Below are 20,957 nucleotides of genomic sequence, written 5' to 3'. Positions count from 1 at the left end.
TATTTATTTACATTTTTATCGGTTAGTTAAATATAAGCCAAAATTTGAAAACCAAAAGATTAGCTTTAGAAAACCAAATATATAAATTGTGGGCAAAAATTAAAAAAAAAAAAAAGAAATGGACTAAAAGTTTCTAAAAAGTAAAATAAAATAATTACTAAAACGGTTAGAATAAGAAGTTGGGTAACTAAAAGTCTAAAATTGTAGTAAAATAATAATTAATAATAATAATTAATTAATAATAATAATCCATAAATTCATCTATCTGATATGGTTTCCTTCAGAAATTTCGTTTTTTCGTCGTCACTTTTTCTGATAGGGAGCCGTACTAAAATGGTCGAGGCGAGCGCCAAAATTGGCGTTAATTTTCCGCCATTTTTGAACTCTTCATCCCGTACTTTCTTACCCTCAAGAACTGCTCTAACATCCAAACTCAAACCCAATACATGGAGAACGAAGTCGCTGAAGCTAACTGCCTTTGTACCATCTTCTCGTCTTACTTCTGCGGCTTTTAATCAAACAGATGATGGGAAGTTTCAGCCAAGAATTGAAGCTGATAATCCAAGAAAGGGAAGGGTTTTTTTCCTGGATGTAAATCCTTTATGCTACCAAGGTAATAAACCTAGTTTGCGCAATTTTGGTCGCTGGGTTTCCATCTTCTTCGAGGAAGTTAGCCACAGTGATCCTGTTATTGCTGTAAGTATCATCGTCTCTGTATTGCATTTATTATCAGTAATGGCGATCGATTAGTATGTTTGATTTTGTACACTTTATATATCTATATACACACGCTACTGAGTTGGGGCCTAATTTTTATACATCCTTGTGGATTTCGGTTCCAATGTTTGAACGTATTCATTTTTCAGTGTTCAATCCATAATGATGGCTAGGTTTGATATTCTATGAATTCTTGTGGCAACTGATTTAACGTATTTAACCATAAACCATCAATGAAAATTCTATGGCTCCTCTATAGCCAAATGGGACACAAAGGTGCTACAGATAAGCTCTCCTAAGAGTTAAGAGTTTTACCTCTGCTTTTGAGCTCCCGTCTCATGAAAAATTCTTGTACCCAACCGATAGTCATTTAGGGAAACTACAGTTCAGCTCTAAATGCTTTCAGAAGTGTTGGACATCTGCATAATCTCTCGATGATGAAAACAGGAGCATGTTTCTTTTTATTTTATAACATGGACCTTTTCACTTTGTTTATATATGATTGTACCGTTGTCGAGCAGACATGTTAGAGGACATTACATGACATAAGGTCTCGTATTTTGTCCACAATTTATAGGTTGATTTTCTCAATGACTTGAAAGTTGTTCTTTGTTCAAATGGTGTTTTCTATTTTATGTTTCTAGATCATTTCCAAAGGAATGTTAAGTGCCCGTCTATTCTATTTGCTTCTGCAACTAACTGTTTGTGGCGTGGGAATTACAAGATCAACTTTTAACCGATAATAAAATATGATTCCCTGCCTGCCCTCCAGCTGAATAGTGTTTCTAGTACTGGAAGGGAGGTAAAATTTTGGATCTCATTTTCTTTAATAGCATTTTGGGACCAATGCTTAGTGCATTGGGTAAATGTTAGGAACTCATCGTCAAAAGTTTTGAGGAGAGATTTTCATTTCTCCTTAAGTGTACGTGCAAGTATATTGATTCTGGCATTATTTTGTGGTCTTTTGTTGGAGTAAGTCAAGTTCATTACTTGGGAGATGGATGTACACAACCATGTAATGCTGCAATTGATTGCTTTTCAATTTTTCTTTGTGCATCAAATTTATCCTAACTCTAGTTACCCTGTCCCTATAGCCTTGTAACTTAGAATTTGTCATTTTCTTATTTGCATTGTCAGATAGCTAGATATTTGACTTCGAGTGAGGCTTGTTTTCTTTGACTAAATTTCTTTTAATAAAGAAAATGTTATCAGAATCAGTAGTATGCATTATTTCTCTAACTCTTCAAATTTATTTTGGTTCTGCAGGTTTTTGATGGGGAAGGAGGTAGCGAGCATCGCAGGCTGTTGTTACCCTCATATAAAGCACATCGGATCAAATTCACGAGACCACCATCTTCACAAAGATTTACAAAGGGAAATTTTAGAACGTCATACCAAGTGATAAGAGATGCTCTAAGAAGCTGTAATGTTCCAGTACGTGATTTTTGTCTAAGTCTAAATAATTTGCGACATATTTGGTGGAACTTATTGATTGTGGCGTGGACTAGCTGCTGTAAATTGCAGCAAGCTGACCTCTCTATTATTTAGGACAAATTTGTTGCTGTCTGAGTATTAATTTTTTAAGGGACACGTTAAGAGTAGTCTTTTTCATGCCAGGAAACTACATCTTGCAGGTTGTAAAGGTTGATGGTCACGAAGCAGATGATGTTGTTGCTACACTTGTGGAACAAGTTTTGCAGAGAAGGGTTCGGGTGGTAGTAGCCTCTCCCGATAAAGATTTCAAGCAGTTGATTTCAGAAGATGTCCAACTTGTGATGCCTTTGCCGGAGCTCAACAGATGGTCCTTTTACACCATAAGGCACTACCTAGCTCAGTACAACTGTGATCCGTGCTCCGATTTGAGTCTTAGTAAGTACTCTGTCTACAAACATAGAATATAGGTACCATTTATAAAGAAAAGTTCAGACGCACTTCTACCATTCTTTTAAAATCTAAAAAATGATGAAATCTTTTTGAATATTTGCACGTGTTGACAAAACATAAAAATAATAAAAAATGTTGAAGTATGGTATCATGATTTATTGCATAGGATGCATTATGGGTGATGAGGTAGATGGCGTTCCAGGAATCCAACATGTTGCTCCAGGATTTGGTCGAAAAACAGCATTGAAGCTCTTGAAGAAACATGGTTCCTTGGAGAATCTACTTAGTGCTGCTGCAATCAGAACCGTGGGCAAACCTTACGCACAAGATGCACTTACAAAGTATGCTGAATACCTGCGAACGAACTATAAAGTTCTAGCCTTAAGGAGGTTATTACTTTCCTTTCAATTTCACTTTACGCATTTCCTTGAATTATAGCTGATTTCTTGACTGGGTTTTTATGGCTTTTGGTCGAATTGTTGTACAGAGATGTTGATGTTCAATTTCAAGATGAGTGGTTAGTTGAAAGAGACAGACGAAACGATTCGACTATTTTATCTAAGTTTGTAGAAAACAATGATAGAAACTTGCTCGTTCAACCATCTAAACAGGTCTAAATCCTACTATGGGTGAATACATACAGGTATAAAACTAGCTTAGCCTTTGTTAGATTATGATTTTATCATGATTGGGAAATATACATACCTCCATACTATTAGTTGCTGAGATTAGAAAAAAAATGTATTATTTCTTTTCTTCTCATATGTTGTGGAATGAACTAATCTATATGCAATATCTCAGGTATCGAGTAGTACACTGTTTTCACTCTAAACAAATGTCTGTCATTCATTTGTTGAGACAGGTAACTGACATCATCAGGTGGGTTAAAAAATATTCTAATCTAATTTTGCCTGTACTTTACCTCCTTCCAATTCCAGTTGAGTTGAGACAAAAACAAGAAAAGGTTGTTTCAGTGATTGCATTGTAATCACTCAGAAAAGGGAAAGAAACAAACGTGGAAGGAAGGAAGGAAGGAAGGAAGAAGAATTGAGATGTGTGCCGCTTGTTTTGATTTGGGTAAACAAAATAAGAATTGTGGTAAAACTAAGAGTAGTAGGAAGGGGAGAATGTGCTGAATTGTATTCAGATTCTTAAGGGATATCCTTTTAGAAACAGACAGAGAGACCCAAATAGCAAAAGATGTTTGTTAATTTTTGCCACTTATTAAAAAAAAACCATATCATCTTACTTATCCACATTCTTGGGTCTTTCCCTTTCAATCAAAGTCAAACACACTATTTCGGATTTGAAAATAGAATAAATTTTCTTTCTTTTTATAGTTTACAAATGCGTATTCCGTATTTGAATTACTCCGTCTTTGATGAAGCTTTATATTGAATTTGGAGATTGAGTTTAAAGAAAAATAATTATATTCAACTATTTATTTTAAGTTAAGAATAAGCTTTTTTATTATTATTATTATTATTATTATTATTATTATTATTATTATTATTATTATTATTATTATTATTATTATTATTATTATTATTATTATTATTGTTATTGTTATTGTTATTGTTATCTTTTTATTTTTAATTTTGAAAAGATAAGTACTAAATTAATCGAGGAAAAATAGGCACTTAATGTGATTTAAAAATAGAATGGAGCAATTGGTAATAGCAATTAAGCACAATAGAAACAAACATGATTGATCACAGAGTTATATTAAATCGAGTTGGACCAATTAAAATAGATGAAATCTATCCAATTGGAACCATTACCAATGAAAATGATGCAACCTAATAATTAACAATTCAAGTAGAAAAAGAAAAAGAAAAAGAACCCAAAATAGAAATTGTACTCGCCATAAGAACTCATCATAAAACCTATCTACTTTTTGTTCAATTTGTGTAAGGGTGTTTCGGACAACAAATAAATGTTGAATTTTGAAAATAAAGTTTTTTTTGTTGAGAAAATTAAAATATTTTTTAATTGCTCTAAATAGCTTTTGAAACAATTTATTGTATTTTTTTATCAAAATAATTTTTTTTAAATAACATTTCTTCTCTAATCAATTCAAACAAGATCTAGGAGACAATTGCAAATATAACAATCATGACTAAAGTATAGATTATTATTAGACAATATCTCTGTTTAAGAGTCCATAAACTATAAAGTTTATCATCGATAAATTTTGTCATATTTACAATTTAAAAATTACTTTACACTTACAACTCCTTCAAGTCAAAAATAGAAATTTTTGTGGGCCAAACATCTTTTTAATAATATATAATACCTATTTTTTTTCTTTAAATTAATAGTTGTGTCAATTTAAACTTTAAACCTTAAACTTTCATAAATGCATTATCAATTCGAACTCTCTATTAAATTTTTACTTGTGCTTAGTTGGAAATAGTCATGAAAGTTAAGGATCTAAACCAACGCACTTGTAAAAGTCTAAGCTCTAAATTGATGCAATTGTTTGTATGAGGTTTAAATTGATACAAACCCCAAAATTCAGTTATAAATTAAAAAATTTCCTATGCTATTAATTCCACATTATTATTGAGGAATAATATTGTTGTAGATCATGAAGAGGAAAAATATTATTAAAAAAGTTATTTTCAAATAAAGCAAAATAAATCATAACCATAATAAAACATGACACACAAAAAGATTGTAACACTTGATAACTAAATATATTTGTCTATCATAGTTTTTCTATTTAGATTATGATATTTTGTAAATCCTGATAAAAAATTTGTGATTTAAAATAATTTTTTAACAAAAAAAAAAAAAAAAGAATCAAAGAAAAATTGATATATATATATTAAAAAATAATGAATTTGTTGTGTGCTGTTTGTATATGTAAAAGTATTTGAGGAGCGTGAGATGGGCACGCTTAAAACCACACAACCCTCTAAATATTAATCCCTTTCACTTTCACTTTCTTTCTTTCTTTCTTTCTTTGTGATTCCAATCCAATCCGCCATGGATTTCCAAAACAACTACTGAACCTTTCTTCTCCAACAAACCTCACTCCCATGGCTCTTCTTCTTCCTCATCTCTTCCCTTCACTCTCCCTTCACTCCAAATCCAAAGACAATCCTCTTCTCTTCAAACCCTCGTCTTCTTCTTCTTCTTCTTCTTCTTCTCCTTCTCCTTCTCCTTCTCCTTCTCTTTCTCTTACCAGTGTTCATTCTCCTCAGCTTCAAGGCTCTCAACTCGCTTCTCCCCCTGGTTCTCCCGATTCCCGTTCCGATAAGCCTAGAGACGACTTCTATGTCAATCTCGGCCTCGCTGTTAGAACTCTTCGTGAAGACCTTCCTCTAATTTTCACCAGAGACCTCAATTACGACATTTACAGGTACTTTTCTTTCTTTCTTTTTTTTTTCTTTAACGTACGTATTTCTTTTTTTCTTATTCATTTCTTGCTCTCGTCTCTTACTTATGTTGTTCCGGTGCGGATTTTCCAGGGACGATATAACTTTTACTGATCCTCTCAACACGTTTACTGGTATTGAGAGGTACAAATTGATCTTCTGGGCTCTGAGATTTCATGGCAAAATTCTTTTCCGTGAGATTGGAATTGAGGTTTACAGGATTTGGCAACCTTCTGAAAACGTTATATTGATTCGGTGGAACTTGAAGGGTGTTCCTAGGGTTCCATGGGAAGCTAGGGGTGAATTTCAAGGGACTTCTAGGTATAAAGTGGATCGAAATGGGAAAATTTATGAACACAAAGTTGATAATTTAGCATTTAATTTCCCTCAGCAATTGAAACCAGCTGCATCAGTCTTGGATTTGGTTTCTGCTTGTCCTGCAAGCCCTAATCCAACTTTCTTGTGGGGAACAGAGGATTTGCATTGTTCTTCATGGGTTGAGCTTTATCAATCTGTGAGGAGAAGTGTAGGTGGAGAAGGGTATTTGATTACACAAGATGGATTTCTTACATGTTCATAGTATATTTTTACAATTCTGCCTTTTTCAATATAGATTTTCTACTACGTAGCCTTTTTTTTTTTTTTTTTTTGTATTCTCACAATTATCATATAAGTGATAGAGTATAATAAGAGGAAAACATTGTAGACAATCTTATGAACAGACTCATGATTTAGCGGCCACGGTGGGGGAGGAGGAGGAAACACAATGGAAATAGAAGTGGCAGTGTCCAGAATTGTCTTATTGTCCTGTGTTTGTTCTGTCCACAATCTTGTGAAGAAAATGATAACATTGTAGTGAATAACTGTCAGTTCTTTATAATATAGGGAAGTGAAGTGGGTGGTGACAGGTTCTTGTTTATTTTGATGTTTATAGCTATGTATACAGATGTTATTATTGAAATTGTATAGTTCTTTTTATTGCCATTCTTATGTATCATGAGCTAAAAAATGGGGATGGGATTAAAAAAAGATTCTTTTACAGATGACTCCATTCCCACGTATCCTTGAAAATGAATGAAAATAAACATTTTGCTTAGGCAAGGTACACTAATCACATCTCATATAGTATTATGTTAGGGATATCTCCTCCACTGCATAATGTTCATGGTCATATCTATTGCGTTTTTTATTTTTCTCACGCTTTTGTTATGGAATATTGGAGTAAAGTGGAAAAATACGAACTATGATAGACATGACAATCGAATGAATACGAATTATGATAGACATGACAATCGAATGAATACGAATTATGATAGACATGACAATCGAATGTTGGAGTAAAATGCAATAAGTATACTTTTAAGTGTAAGGTTAGTCTTCGTCAATAATCGTTTGGCGGAGATCATGGATCAATCGGACAAATATCTTTGGATAACTTACAGGTCAAAATTGTTTTACATGTCTGGAAAAGCAGATTCATTTAGATAATGCAGTTTACAATTATGCTGAATTCCGGGAAATTAGGGGTTTGGGAGGTGAAAGAGATCTAATTTCAGGTGCTGAACTTGGAAAGAGAGTATTCAACTTGTGCATGAGAATATCTGATCTTGACGGAATCTCATTTAGAAGGAATTGTTGGACAATTGGTTTCTTGAACCACTCCATCACGGAGTCTCCTGTTGCTCTCAGAACAACCTTACTGACCTCAAATGGCGATTCCACAGAGCTCAACATTTGAGCGATCACAAGCTTCAAAGTTGGTCCCGTAACCAATTTTATGCGCCTTGGAACTATTCCGTAGTACAACATTCGCTTCCTGAACCGATGGAGAGTGTGCACAACTGCTATTAGAGCAGCACCAACTGACAAGTTCCGGACGTCGAGGGACCAGGCAATGTGTTGGTCAAAGACGATGGCCTTTGGAAAGAGCTTATTCTCGTAAGCAACTTTCCAGATACATCGAGCTCGATTTATTTGTCCCATGAGAATGAGATAATTGAGTAGAACATTAACAAAGTATTTCGCACTGCTCTCTTCCAGCTCATAGTCAATGCCCTGAAAAAACTCCCTCACAAAAGATAAAACCGGTTGTTTTCTTTGTTCTGTTCCAGTGAAAAGTCCGCACAAAAAAGAATGTGCCTTGTGTTTTGTAGCACTGAGGATGGACATCAAATATCTCTCCTTTTGCTCTTCTTGACACCTTACAAGATGGGCCAAGATGGATGTGTAGAGTATAAGATCAACTTTTGCCGCAGAGTTTACATAAGTTTCTAAGAGAGGCATAGCTGACTCGTACATCCCTTTCTTCATGCATGACTCAAACAATTGCCTGATAATAAAGCTATTTGTTCTTATTCCAGATGAACCCATGAACTGAAGCCACCTCAAAGCAGAATCAACAGAACCTTCCTTGATATACACCATCAAGACGTCGCTAGCGCTCACACTGACAGAGAATCCCATGGCCTTCATTTCAAGTAAAACTTTCGCAGCAATATCAATAAGTTTTTTATTAGCCAAGAGTGTCAATAGAGCAGTGTATGTACTTAGCCCGAGCCTCAAACCTGCATTAGTCATAGAGTTGTAGAGTTTCATGGCAGCATCTACGTGCCCCGATGATGCGTGCATTTCCAAGAGACAGCAATAAGTCGATGGGATGGGAAGAAATCCAGCTTTCTCCATTTCAGTGAAGATAGACATTGCAACATCAAGTTTCCCTGATTTGGCATGTGACTCGACAACCATGGAGTACAAACCAAAGTTAGGCTTAAAACCTGCCTTTTTCATATCATCCCAAAGCTTGAGAGCAGTATCCAATTTCCCAGCCTTCACATGTGACTCAATTAAGGAAACAAACATCAACGCGGATGGTCTGAGCTCAAGCAGCTGCATTTCCATGTAAATCTTCATCGACGTGTCAAGCCTCCCAGCTTTCCCCATAGAATCCACAAGAGATGAATAAATATTTTGGGCAGGACGATAATTCTTCTCTTTCATCTCTTGAAAGAGCTTCATTGCTGCATCAAGACGACCTGATTTTGCCAAGCATGGTATCATCAGCTCAAAGGTAGATGCATCTAGAGAACACCCTGCTCCTGCCATGCTCTCATATATCTCGAAAGCCTTGTAAGGCAGACCCTTGTTTAAGAACAAGGTTATAAGAGAATTGTACGTTTGGGTATCAACCTTGAAACCTGAATCATGAATCTTCTTAAAACAACAGAAAGACACTTCCAATTTCTCAGCTTTAGCCAAGTACTGAATCACACGATTATATGCACTGAATGAGACAGTCCCATCACTGCTCAAATCACGAACAACCTCATCAAACAACAATTGAATTGCATCAAAATCTCTTCTCTGATTTAACCCATCAAACAGCAAACCATAGCACTCATCATTTGGTGAATACCAGGACTGCCTCTTCGCCCAACGAAACAAGCTCAAAGAAGCCTCAGCGTCATCAATAATCTTCAATGCCTGAGTGATATGCGTCATATTTGGAACAAATTGGAGCTTTTCAAGCTGGGATTCCAACTCTGGACCCCATTTCCACCTCCTTACAACCTCAACTATCTTTGCAACAGCCGATGCATTCAGAAAGGGCTTTTTAAGTCCGCCCACCATTACATGATCATCAACACCTGGTTCAACCGATCGAACACCTTTACCAGAGAAAATCACACTCCCCGACTCATCTAGATACTCTATATCCTCAGTCCACTCTCTACCCCCCTTCCCAATCTCCTTTCCAGAACAATAAGATCTAGTAAAACTACGATTATTGAAAACATGTTGGTTTTCAAGAAACTGGGAGTTTCTGGGTTTTAAAACAGAATCCGCTTCTCGCCATGGAAACGATGAATTGAACCACCTTGTCTGGAAGAGGAAGGAACCCGATAGAAGAATTCGACGCTTGTGGAGGGGATTCGAGGACCCGATAAATAGTTGTACAGCACGAAAAGGAAGCATACCGAATTTGGGGTCAGTCGTTCCCTTCGCTAGATTGTCAAATTGTATAAAAGAAGGAAAATAGGAGAGAAATTTGTTCAGGTACCCATATGGTTGTCGCGAAGAACTGCCGGTTCGGTTGCAGACATTTTTACAAACAGGTGGTGGGCAGCAGAGTTTGAGATCGTATACTCAAACAAAACGAGTGGGTTGATTAGAAAAGAAATGCCCAGACCTGATTGGAAAATATTTCTGATTCTTATTGGCAAGTAGAAGAAATGGAGAATGATCGATAAGCTGAAGCTTAAGGTCTACACTGAATCGGCTGGTTAAAGCTTCTCCCCTCCATTCGAATAGCGTTAGTGCACTTGTCCAGTTTTTTTGGCTTTAAACATCTCGTTCCCTTCTTTTTATATACCAATTACGATTTTAGGTTTTGTTCTAATATTTTAATTTTCTTTTTTTTTTTTTTGAACTATCAGAATTTACTTTTTGAAAAAGAAAATAAAACATTTTGAGATAAATTTCTACTTTAGGTTTGGTTTGAAAATATATATAAATAAATCAAAAATCTATTAATTGTTTTTTAAAAAAAAATCAATTTTTTTTTTTGAAAAAGTCATTTTAAGTACAATTTGGGGTAGGGATATAAACTAAGAACCTCTTGTCCTCTAAGATATACAAATGTTCGTAAGCTCACAGTTGTTAATTTTCTTCGATCTTAACAAATATTTTCTTACAAGTGTATTCAATATGAATATATAGTTTTTAAATAAAACTATTGAATGATTTAAATGTAAAATTACAACCTATAAATTCATAATCAATTATTAAAAGGAGAAGCAGAATGTTTCCTCTTTGAAATGTAATTTTGTGGGTAGAATTGAACTTTGTATTGATTTATATGGAGTTGTGGATAATATTTAGTCGTCTGATGTTTTCTCTAAAATACAAATTAAGACTTAGAAATTTTTATCTTCGATTTTCAGAAAGTTATGGTTGCAAATCTATTAGAGCTTCGACCTTCTAAAATTCAAAGAAAGTTTGATCTTCCAAGTCTTTAATGTTTTAGAATATGATGATCTCAATGTTAATAAGAATTTGCACGTTTTGAGAGTTTTTTGAAGTTTGAATCTTCAAATTTTCAAAGTTTCAATTCTTTAGAGCTTCGATTATTCTTTCAACCAAAGATCCCAAAATGAATAGAAAAGTCTTAGAGAATTTTCATCGGTTTTAAGTGGGCTTGGGCCCATTTGCTTATTGTATTTGGACTTGGGCCCGTTTTGCTTGTCAGCTTGGGTTTGGACCCATTTGCTTAGTGGGTTAGGGCTCGGGTCCACTTATTTGGCGGGTTTGGGCCTATTATTTCTTAAGTCCGATTTCTCACCCATCAAAATATAATCATAAGAATTTTGGTGTGACGACGTGGCACGATTTAAAAGTTTCTTATCTTATAAATGGGTGAATCTAAAAAAATAATTTTTTTTAATAAAAATCAGATTTTTTTTAAATAATACATTTTCTAAAATTAATGTGAAAAATAGGGTGGGCTGGAAATTATTGTAAAAGATAGAGTAGTGAAGTTGTGTACCTCTTACACGACTTCACTAATTCGTGGACTGGGTACACGACCCCGGGTGGGAGTCGTGGACCGGGTCCACGACATGTGACTGGAACTGTGGACCGGGTCCACGACTTGTGACTGGAGTCGTGTACTCGGTACACGATTTTTGTACTTGACGCAACAGGTGGCATTCAACAGTAACGTTGACTGCTTAATTTGTCGTGTACCGGGGAAGTCGTGTACCCGGTACACAACTTCGTTCACGTGCTCTGTCCATGTGTACTACATGAAGGAAAGTCATGTACCGGGCACACGAATTTCCTGCCTTTATAATCCCTCACCTTCCCCTCTGCCTCATTCATTTCGAAGCAAAAAAAAAAAAAAAAATGCTTATGTTCTTCTTTGTGTATTCTCTCGGCCAACCACCATTTTCTCTAAGTTTCCTCTTCCCTTCTCTATTTCATTTTTTCTACCATATATCCTTGTTGAGCAATGAATTTTGGCCAATTAAATTCCGCCACGTCATCACAGTAAACATTGTGATAATCATAATTCGATTGGGTTGGGATAATTAAGTTTTCTCATACCCGATCTAATTAAGCCCTAAATATAAATTAGGCCAAGAAATAATGGACCATGCCCGTCAAACAAGTGGGCCCGGGAACGAACCCAACAAGCAAATAGGCCCAAGCCCAGAGTGCCAGGTGGGCTCAAGCCCAAGCCCAATAAGCAAATGGACCAAGCCTAAGTCCAACAGACAGATAGGCCCAAGCCCAAGTCTAACAAGCAAACGGGCTCAAGCCCACCTAAAGCCCATAAAATTTCTCTATAAATAGAAACATCTACCATACATTTGAGGGACCTTTGGTTGAAAAGAAGAATCGAAGCTCTGAAGAATTGAAGACAAAAACTTCTGAAGACTCTCAAGACGTGCAAGTTATCATCAACTTCGAAATCATCCTTATGAAAGATCGAAGACTTGGAAGATCAAACTTTCCTTGAATTCCAGAAGATTGAAGCTCGAATTGACTTGTAATTACAACTTCTTGAAGATCGAAGACCACGAAGTTCTAAATTTTACTTTTTGTATTCGAGAGAAAAAATCAAAGGAGTAAATATTAGAGATTGTATCCACAGTAAATAAATCAATACAAAGTTCGATTCCACGAATTAAATTTCTCTTGAAATCTCGTGTGAACAATCTTATCTTCAACTTCATCTTCTCTACCATTTTCTCCACAATTTTTTCCATTTTATCTTCTTCACCATTTTCTCCATTTTATCTTCTCCACCATTTTCTCCATTTATTTCTCCACCAATTTCTCCATTTGATCTCCATTAATTAGTAATTAGGTATATTTATTTAAATTTTATTATGTTGTTATTGTATTTTTTTTTTTTGTTAAATTTCTCCATGCTAATGTTGTTATTGTATTGTAGTTGGTCCCAAAAGCTTCCCTTTATACATATCTTTGTAATGGAGATTTTGGGAAACCAAAGGAAAGCTTTGGTTGCTAAAATAACCAAAAAATCAAAATTTCCGTTGCTAAAATCAAAATTGCCATCGAAAAATTTACCTGGTCCATGTTAGATTTATTTTTAATATAATATTATTATTAATGTGCTCCAATTGCGCCATGATCCTCGCCTTAATTAAGTGTTCTTCCGATTAAGAAACCTATTATTCTTCCCATTAAGAGAACTAAAATAAAGTTGCAGAGGAAGGTTAAGAAACCTAAATTCCCATTAAGAAACCTAAATGAAGGTTCTAAAGGAAGGTTAAGAAACCTAAATTAGAAGGTTAATTATGCGATGATGATGATGAATCATATTATATTATGCGACGATGATGAAGGTTAAGAAAACTCAATTACTCATATTTATGCGATGATGATGAATCATATTATATTATGAAGTATGATGATGATGAATCATATTATAAATTGTTTTATAATGATGTCTATGTTATGAACAATTTACTAGTCACCAAAGTTGTCAAATTGGTAAATCTTTAGATATCAAATTAAAATTGATTCAATTACTCATGTTCATTTGATGCTAATCATAAACATTAATGATTTGTCATGACTGTATTGATTTTCGTTATTATAAAATATTTAATTTGCCAGTTAGATATTATTAGTATATCCAAAGATAACTAATGTATCTATTTGAACATTTAAATTACCAATTATATAAAACTAAGTCTAGCATCAGTTAAGTATAAATATTGTATATTGTTGTGCCCTTCCAAAAAAGAACTTCAATGTACAAGTTAATGATTATTGAATATTATCTAAATATATATTGTATCTTTATGTTTATTTCTCAAAGCAATAATGTATAATCATATCTATTTTGTAATTGGATCATCTGCTCCCGTTTCTATTCATTCGCATGCTACATATATAATCAAGTCTAATGAACTCAATTTCTCTAATGGGTGCAAACAAATCCGATTCCATCATGGAGTTTTGGATTTTCATTATTTGGCACTCTTAAGTGAGAAACTTGCTGCACGTACTTCAGATGCTAGCAGTGATAAAAATATATCTTTTTATAATGTTTGGGAAAGATCAAATACATTAAGCTTAATATTTATGTGAATGATTGTAGTAAACAATATCAAGTCCGCAATTACAATATTGAAAATGCCAAGGTTTTTATAAAATTTATGAAAAATATGATGAGAAAGCACATTGTTTTGACCCATTTGCTAAATCCCTAGAAAGTCATGGTATATGTGCTCAATACACAATACCAGGAACACCACAACAAAATGGTATTACAAAAGGACGTAATACCGTACATTAATGAATGTGGTTAGAAGTATGTTAATTAATTTATCTTTACCTGTGTCCTTGTGGATGTATGCATTAAGAACCGCTTAATATTCATTAAAAATGATTCCTAATAAGTCAATTCTAAAGACATCTTTTGAATTGTGGACAGAAAGAAAACCTAATTTAAAGCACCTGCATGTTTGGGGTTGTCAAGCGAAAGTAAGGATTTATAATCCACCCGAAAGTAAACTGGATTCAAGAACAACCAATGGTTTCTTCATTGGTTATCTAGAAAAATCAAAAGGGTATATATTTTATTGTCCTAACCATAGTATGTGCATGAATAGTTGAAACTGGAAATGTAAGGTTCATTAAGAATGACGTAATTAGTGGGAGTTTGGAACCACGCAAAGTGAAAATTCAAGAAGTTATGGTGGATATTCCTTCATCTATAACTTCTTCTCAAGTTGTTATTTTTGTAGTTGTTGACTTTGTTAACAATCCACAAGAAGAACAAATTAATGGTCAAATACCAAATAATGATTTTATAACAAATGAACATGTAACTGAGAGACCATAAGAAATAGAGTTAAGAAGATCTATAAGACAAAGAAGATCAACTATTTCTGATGACTATGTGGTTTATTCACATGAGTCAAAATTTGACTTAAGCATTGATAATGATCCAGTTTCATTTTCACAAGCTATTAAAGGAGATAATTCTGCCAAATGGTTAAATGCCATGAAAGAAGAGTTAAAATCAATGAATGATAATGAAGTCTAGGACCTTATAGAATTGCCTAAAGAAAAGTAAAAGAGTTGGGTGTAAATGTGTCTTTAAGACCAAACTTGACTCAAATGGCAATATTGAATAACACAAGGCTTGACTTGTTGCCAAAAGTTATACTTAGAAAGATGACATTGACTAGAAAGAGACTTGTCACCTGTCTCAAAAAGGGACTCATTAAGAATTATTATGGCTTTAGTAGCTCATTATGATTTAGAACTTTATCAAATTGATGTGAAAACTACCTTTCTAAATGAGAATTTAGATGAAGAAATGTTCATGGATTAACCAGAAGGTTTTATGGTTGAAGGAAAGGAACATATAATGTGTAAATTAAAGAGGTTAATATATGGATTTAAACAAGCTTCTAAACAATGGTATCTTAAGTGCAATGATACCATCACATCTTTTGGTTTTAAAGAAAATATCGTTGATCGATGTATATACCTAAGAATCAGTGGGAGTAAGTTTAATTATAATCCTTAGTCTATATGCTTACTTACAAAAGATCTGATCATCTTCAGGTGATTGGATATTTAGATTCAGATTTTGCTGGATGTGTGGATACAAGAAAATCCCCTTTTAGCCATATGTTCCTATTAGCTGAAGGAGCAATTTCATGAAAAAGTGCAAAGTAGTGTATTATTGCTGCATCTACTATGAAGGTTGAATTTGTAGCATGCTTTGAGAATACAATTCATGTTTTATGGCTGCAGAACTTTATCTCAGGACTTGGAATTGACGACAGTATTGCCAAGCCACTAAAAATTTATTGTGATAGTTTTGCAATAGTTTTCTTCTGAAAGAAAAACGACAGGTATTCTAAAGGTGCTAAACATATAGAATTAAAATACTTTGTTGTTAAAGAAAAAAGTTCAGGAAGAAAGAGTGTCAATCAAACACATTAGCACCAAACTTATGATTGCATATCTACTAAATAAAGGATTGCTACTATAGACATTCAATGATCATGTTAAACGTGTGCACATTAGTAGTTATTATTATTGAAATCAATATTATGTTATTTGACACTTTGAACTCATTTATTTATTATTTCTAATTTTATCTTATGGTTCTGTTCTTATGATTAGTATATACATAAATGAATTATGTAAACCAAACAGGGACATCGTCTTTGATAAAAACACTTATTGTTGGACCATTATTGATTATCTTATTATAAATCATGTTAATAGGAGAACTATTTTAGTGATACATGGAAAGGAACATTAATGTAATGATGTATGACCGCCATGATTCTTTAGTAGTTTCTTTGACTTGACATGATATGTTATAAAGTTTAATTTTGCGCATTATGTTTATGAACGTATATGGTAAATAATGTCAATAGGCCAAGTGAGAGAATGTTAGATTTATTTTTAATATAATATTATTATTAATGTGGCTCAATTGAACTATATGCTATTTATCTCTTTCAGGTCTATTATTTTATTAGACCCATTAAATTAAAAGATAATGCCCTAATCAAACACCAGTGTATCTATAAATAAACCTTAGGGATTGGTCATCTCACTCTCTCATTAAGTACTTTATTCTTCCCACCAATAAACCTAAATTAAGTTCTAAAGGAAACACAATTTCTCAAGAAGATTATTCATGGATCAAGGTATGTCGTTGTTTAACTAAATTTAATTTGTAAAATCATTTAGTTCAAAGATCTCGATACTTATTGTTATATACAATAATGTTAAGGTTTTATTGTATAAGCTAAAATTTACTATTCATCCTTGCTGTAGAAAAATCAAAATTGAAAAGTTGAGATGGAAATGCTTGCCGCCGAAAAATCTTGAAAAACCAAGATTGTGGTCGTTGAAATCAAAATTGAAAAACTTGCCTTCAAGATTGCTCAACAACTTGCCGTGGAATATAAAGTAATGCTTTTCCTTCATCATTGCTTGGATATATTTTTTATATTTGATTCTTTAATTTGTTTGTGTCCCCCAATTTGCTCATCTAATTCAAGTTGGCAGTGCCTAAAGGCCATAAACTCAATTAACTTCCACTTGAATTAAACTACAGAGTATTATCTCTCATTTAAACATATTCATGCATAACATAGGTTAAATAATCTAATATCATTTTTGATAAAAATAATTTTTTCAAAATCCCTTTTAAGTGTATCGTGATGTTACTTTGGTGATGTATTGAATGACTATTCTGCAATTATGGTAGTTACTTAGAAACTGTTTGACCCTCAGATTAAGAAGCTATTTAGTCCACTCCATGTTTGACCTGAAGGTTATTATAACCGAAGATTAGAATTAAGACTATTATACTCATTTTCCTATTTTTCTTTTGTCACTATTCCTCACTCCCCCCCCTTTTTTTTCTCTGACGCTATTTCTCACTCCCCCATTTCTCTTTTTATCACTATTCTTCACTCCTCAAGGGTTAATTATATATTTCACAAACTTTAATTATGCCACAAAAAAATTCATCTAATGAATTTTGTTAGGAAAAATAAATTAGAAAAAATCTACTTTGCAAAAATAATTTGGGAATATGGCTTGTTAGAAAAAATAAATTACGAAAAATATATTTGCAAAAATAACGTAGTAAAATTATTTAGGAAAAATTAATTTAGAAAAATATCTTAGAAAAATTTTCTTTGCAAAAATTTAGAAAATTTGTGTTAAACAGTTAATGCCTAAACATAATATGAAAAATCAATTGTGTTGAACTTAGTAAAAATCGTAATTCACAGTTTTATCAATTTATTTCAATTTTTCAAAAAGGAAAAAACAAACCTGACAATCAACAACTTTTGATAATGTTTGCTATAGAAATAAATAAACATAATAAAAATAAATATTGGTAATTAGGTGGAGTAAAATGAAACTATACTTGTGTTTCATTTAATGAAATTTTTTTTGACCTTTTATTTCTAAATAAATTAAAGGAATAATTTTTAGAAAAAATACGATTATACTTTTTTCATTAAAAATCTATTTTATGGAAAGATTTAGCATAAAACAAAAATTGAATAACCAAATTTGTATCATAAATCTGAAGAAGAAAAGATATGCATCACAATGCATTTTTTTTAATAAGACAATTTGTGTTATAAAAAGAATGATAGCATGATAAAAGAGAAAAAAAAATTTCTATCATAAAAAGAATAAATTTGTATCATACTTAGGAAAAGTAAAGAATCAATGATAGTATGACAAATGCATTTAGAAACAAATGACGGTATGTAGTGGTTAAAATCATGCAAAAACTTAAATAATTATTTTTTTTTTTTTACAAAATTAACAAACTTATAACTTCCTTTAAAAATCATTTTTGAAAAAAAAAACACAAATTAATGAAAAATACTAGTAATTAAATAATAAAAATGAAGAATTAGTAATTAAATTTTCTCCTAAAATTATTTTTATGACATGTAATTAATGACGTACGAAAATTGTAATTGAAGAAATAACATCATAATTAACAAGATTTAATAAAACCAGTTGAAGAAAAATGTGTATTTCATCTACCATATATATGCATGACAAAAAAATAGCAGTGAAAAATCAAGTTTGAAACTGAATTTTTCAAATGAACATTATAATTAACAAGATTTAATAAAATCAATTGAAGAAAAATGTATATTTCATGTAAAGTACAAAGACATAAAAAAAAAATAGTGAAAAACCCAGATTATAATAGTCTTCACTCCAAACACAACTTATAATAACACAGACTATAATAGTCTACACCTCAAACATAGACTATAATAATTAACATAAACTATAATAGTTTGCACTCAAAACGCAAACTATTATAATCTCCAGACAATTATAATACCCAGACTATTATAATTTTAGACTATTATAAGTCACTCCTCGCCCCAAACGCCCCCTTAGGATTTAAGTTTAGTGTAAGTCAAAGGTTCTACGCATTTTATATTTCACTTTCTTTTATTTGTAAGTTGTCTCGTTAGTATAATATGTTTTGTTTCTTTGCTTTATTTGCTTACAGTATGTTACGTCTCATTGTTTTATTTACTTAAAATTGCTTGAGTGTATCATGATGCTTACTTTGGTGATGCATCGAATGACTATCCTGCATTTATGATAGTCACTTAGATATAAGTTTAGTGCTAATCAAGGGTTCTACACAGTTTATTTCACTTTCTTTCATTTGTAAGTTATCTCGTTAGTATAATATGTTTCGTCTCATTGCTTTATATGCTTAGACTAGCTTGAGTGTATCATGATGCTTACTTTGATGATGCATTAAATGACTATACTGCAGTTATGGTAGACACTCAGATACTTTGTTATTTGATTTCTTAAGGTGTTTTGTCTAATTAATTTCATTTAATTAGGTTATAACACAATGGATAAGTTATGGATGACAAAAGATAGATTATCTAAGGCATGGAGATGGTGTTGATTGTTTTATTATATATAGATATCATTGAATATTATTTATTATCTCATTATGCACGAATACAGTCTATGCACTCAATTCATTAAGACATGCTAGTGTTTGAGACGAGTTGAAATAAATGGTCAACACATAAGTATTTAACAGTTATTTCACATTAACTGTATATTTATTATGCAAATTTTGCAGTTTGTTATAATTTTTTTTATTTTTGTTAATTTAGAGCCTTAAGAATGTTTTATGCTGAAACAAACACAGGAGCTCGACCTCTTACTTGGTTTCTATTAAGGTATGAGTACTTAAATTTCAAATAAATGATAATATGCGTTTGGTTTAAATATTTATTTTTATTTTAATATGTTTTGAAATATATGTGTGTATAGTGTGGTCAACAGCTGGGCAATATAGAATGTGATGAAGTTCATGCAAGACATAGTAAGGCAAAAAAGTGTTACAATTATAGATGTGGTATGCGTTTTCTTACACCATCTCTTATAGCTATTATTTTTACATAGTTACACTTAGTACAATCTAGTTATTAAATTACATTTATTTCATTTACAACTGACGAGACAAGCACCTTACACTTAATCTGAATTGGATGTAGTGAGAGTTGAATATTGTGACTTTCTAGGACGCTACATATGATACACATGTTTTTTTTTATTGCAATGAATCAATATATACTATTTTATTTGTAGGGTTATTGTCTTATATGATCCTATTTGTTAGATATTGTTCTTTTGTAGAAAAATTGGTTTACTGTTGATTAATGAAAATTAATTAGTTAATTTGATAGATGTCTAGTAATTTTATGAAATATATGTTACTTGCGTTGCAATTATACGGTTTGATGGTGTGGATTTCATATTTGTGATTGTTGATATTTTTCAAGAGTTGTTTGAAGTTTTGAAGTTAGAAGTTTCGAGTCATTGGAGTTCTGGAGTACTTGTGTGAGTTCTGTAGTTTTGGAGTTGTAAAGTTAAAAGTTTCGAGTTGTTGGAGTTATGGAGTTGTGTAAGTTCTGTAGTTTTAGAGTTGTGGAGAGAGCTATGTAGGTTATGTAGTTGAAAAGAATTCATAGGAGTTGTTTGAGGTTGGTTTGTAGTTGTATGTAATAGATTTTGCATATTTTTAGGTTTTGGTATTTTCAGGTTTTTTTAGATTGTTTGAGATCGATTACAGGTCACATATATGGGACGGTCGTAATGATCCATATTTTTTTTTATTTTTCTAAAGCTATTATAGTTGACGAGCTCAAAATGTCAAGAATAAATTTTTGTTGATGGACAAAACCCGTCGGTAGAAGAGCTATCTTGATGGACAAAACCCGTCAATAGAAGCACTATCTTGATGGACAAGACACGTCCACAGAAAGGGTTATCTTGATGGGCTGGTCCAATTTCTTGATAGGCAAAAGGCGTTAAAGTCATATTTCTTGATGGCCAATCCCATGAAAAAAAGGTTTTTGATGACTATTTTGGCCATCA

The 20,957-nt window shown here is 32.6% G+C and overlaps 3 protein-coding genes across 4 annotated transcripts; 2 read left to right on the top strand and 1 right to left on the bottom strand.

Annotated features, from left to right (window-relative positions):
• The first annotated feature begins 240 nt into the window (after nt 1–240).
• Nucleotides 241–3,857, top strand: LOC103485414 (uncharacterized). 2 transcript variants are annotated; one of them, XM_008442991.3, is made up of 6 exons: nt 281–696; nt 1,984–2,151; nt 2,352–2,586; nt 2,768–2,990; nt 3,089–3,244; nt 3,403–3,857. In XM_008442991.3, exons 1-5 carry the CDS (start codon nt 334–336, stop codon nt 3,216–3,218), a joined length of 1,119 nt encoding a protein of 372 aa, XP_008441213.2. In that variant the 5' UTR covers nt 281–333; the 3' UTR covers nt 3,219–3,244; nt 3,403–3,857. The 2 variants fall into 2 exon arrangements, with proteins under 2 accessions (XP_008441212.2, XP_008441213.2); XM_008442990.3 differs by having other exon boundaries at nt 241–696; nt 3,089–3,857.
• Nucleotides 3,858–5,443: 1,586 nt separating this feature from the next.
• Nucleotides 5,444–6,968, top strand: LOC103485412 (uncharacterized). The gene is made up of 2 exons (XM_008442987.3): nt 5,444–5,968; nt 6,078–6,968. The coding sequence occupies exons 1-2, from the start codon at nt 5,646–5,648 to the stop codon at nt 6,562–6,564; spliced, it is 810 nt and encodes a 269-aa protein (XP_008441209.2). The 5' UTR covers nt 5,444–5,645; the 3' UTR covers nt 6,565–6,968.
• Nucleotides 6,969–7,389: 421 nt separating this feature from the next.
• On the bottom strand, nt 7,390–10,367 carry LOC103485413 (pentatricopeptide repeat-containing protein At1g79490, mitochondrial). Its single transcript, XM_008442989.3, has one exon. The coding sequence runs from the start codon at nt 9,954–9,956 to the stop codon at nt 7,485–7,487; it is 2,472 nt and encodes an 823-aa protein (XP_008441211.2). The 5' UTR covers nt 9,957–10,367; the 3' UTR covers nt 7,390–7,484.
• Nucleotides 10,368–20,957: the final 10,590 nt, after the last annotated feature.

This window comes from Cucumis melo, chromosome 3, assembly GCF_025177605.1.
Source record: "Cucumis melo cultivar AY chromosome 3, USDA_Cmelo_AY_1.0, whole genome shotgun sequence".
In the NCBI taxonomy this organism is placed as follows: domain Eukaryota; kingdom Viridiplantae; phylum Streptophyta; class Magnoliopsida; order Cucurbitales; family Cucurbitaceae; genus Cucumis; species Cucumis melo.
This window is presented reverse-complemented; position numbering and strand designations above follow the sequence as displayed.

Bases quoted from the DNA above. Each gene is read 5' to 3' on its own strand.
- LOC103485413 (XM_008442989.3), bottom strand. From the start codon at position 9,956: ATGCTTCCTTTTCGTGCTGTACAACTATTTATCGGGTCCTCGAATCCC.
- LOC103485412 (XM_008442987.3), top strand. From the start codon at position 5,646: ATGGCTCTTCTTCTTCCTCATCTCTTCCCTTCACTCTCCCTTCACTCC. The intron at 5,969-6,077 runs GTACTTTTCTTT...CGGATTTTCCAG, and splicing joins CTCAATTACGACATTTACAG to GGACGATATAACTTTTACTG.
- LOC103485414 (XM_008442990.3), top strand. From the start codon at position 271: ATGGTTTCCTTCAGAAATTTCGTTTTTTCGTCGTCACTTTTTCTGATA. The intron at 697-1,983 runs GTAAGTATCATC...TTGGTTCTGCAG, and splicing joins ACAGTGATCCTGTTATTGCT to GTTTTTGATGGGGAAGGAGG. The intron at 2,991-3,088 runs GTTATTACTTTC...ATTGTTGTACAG, and splicing joins AAAGTTCTAGCCTTAAGGAG to AGATGTTGATGTTCAATTTC.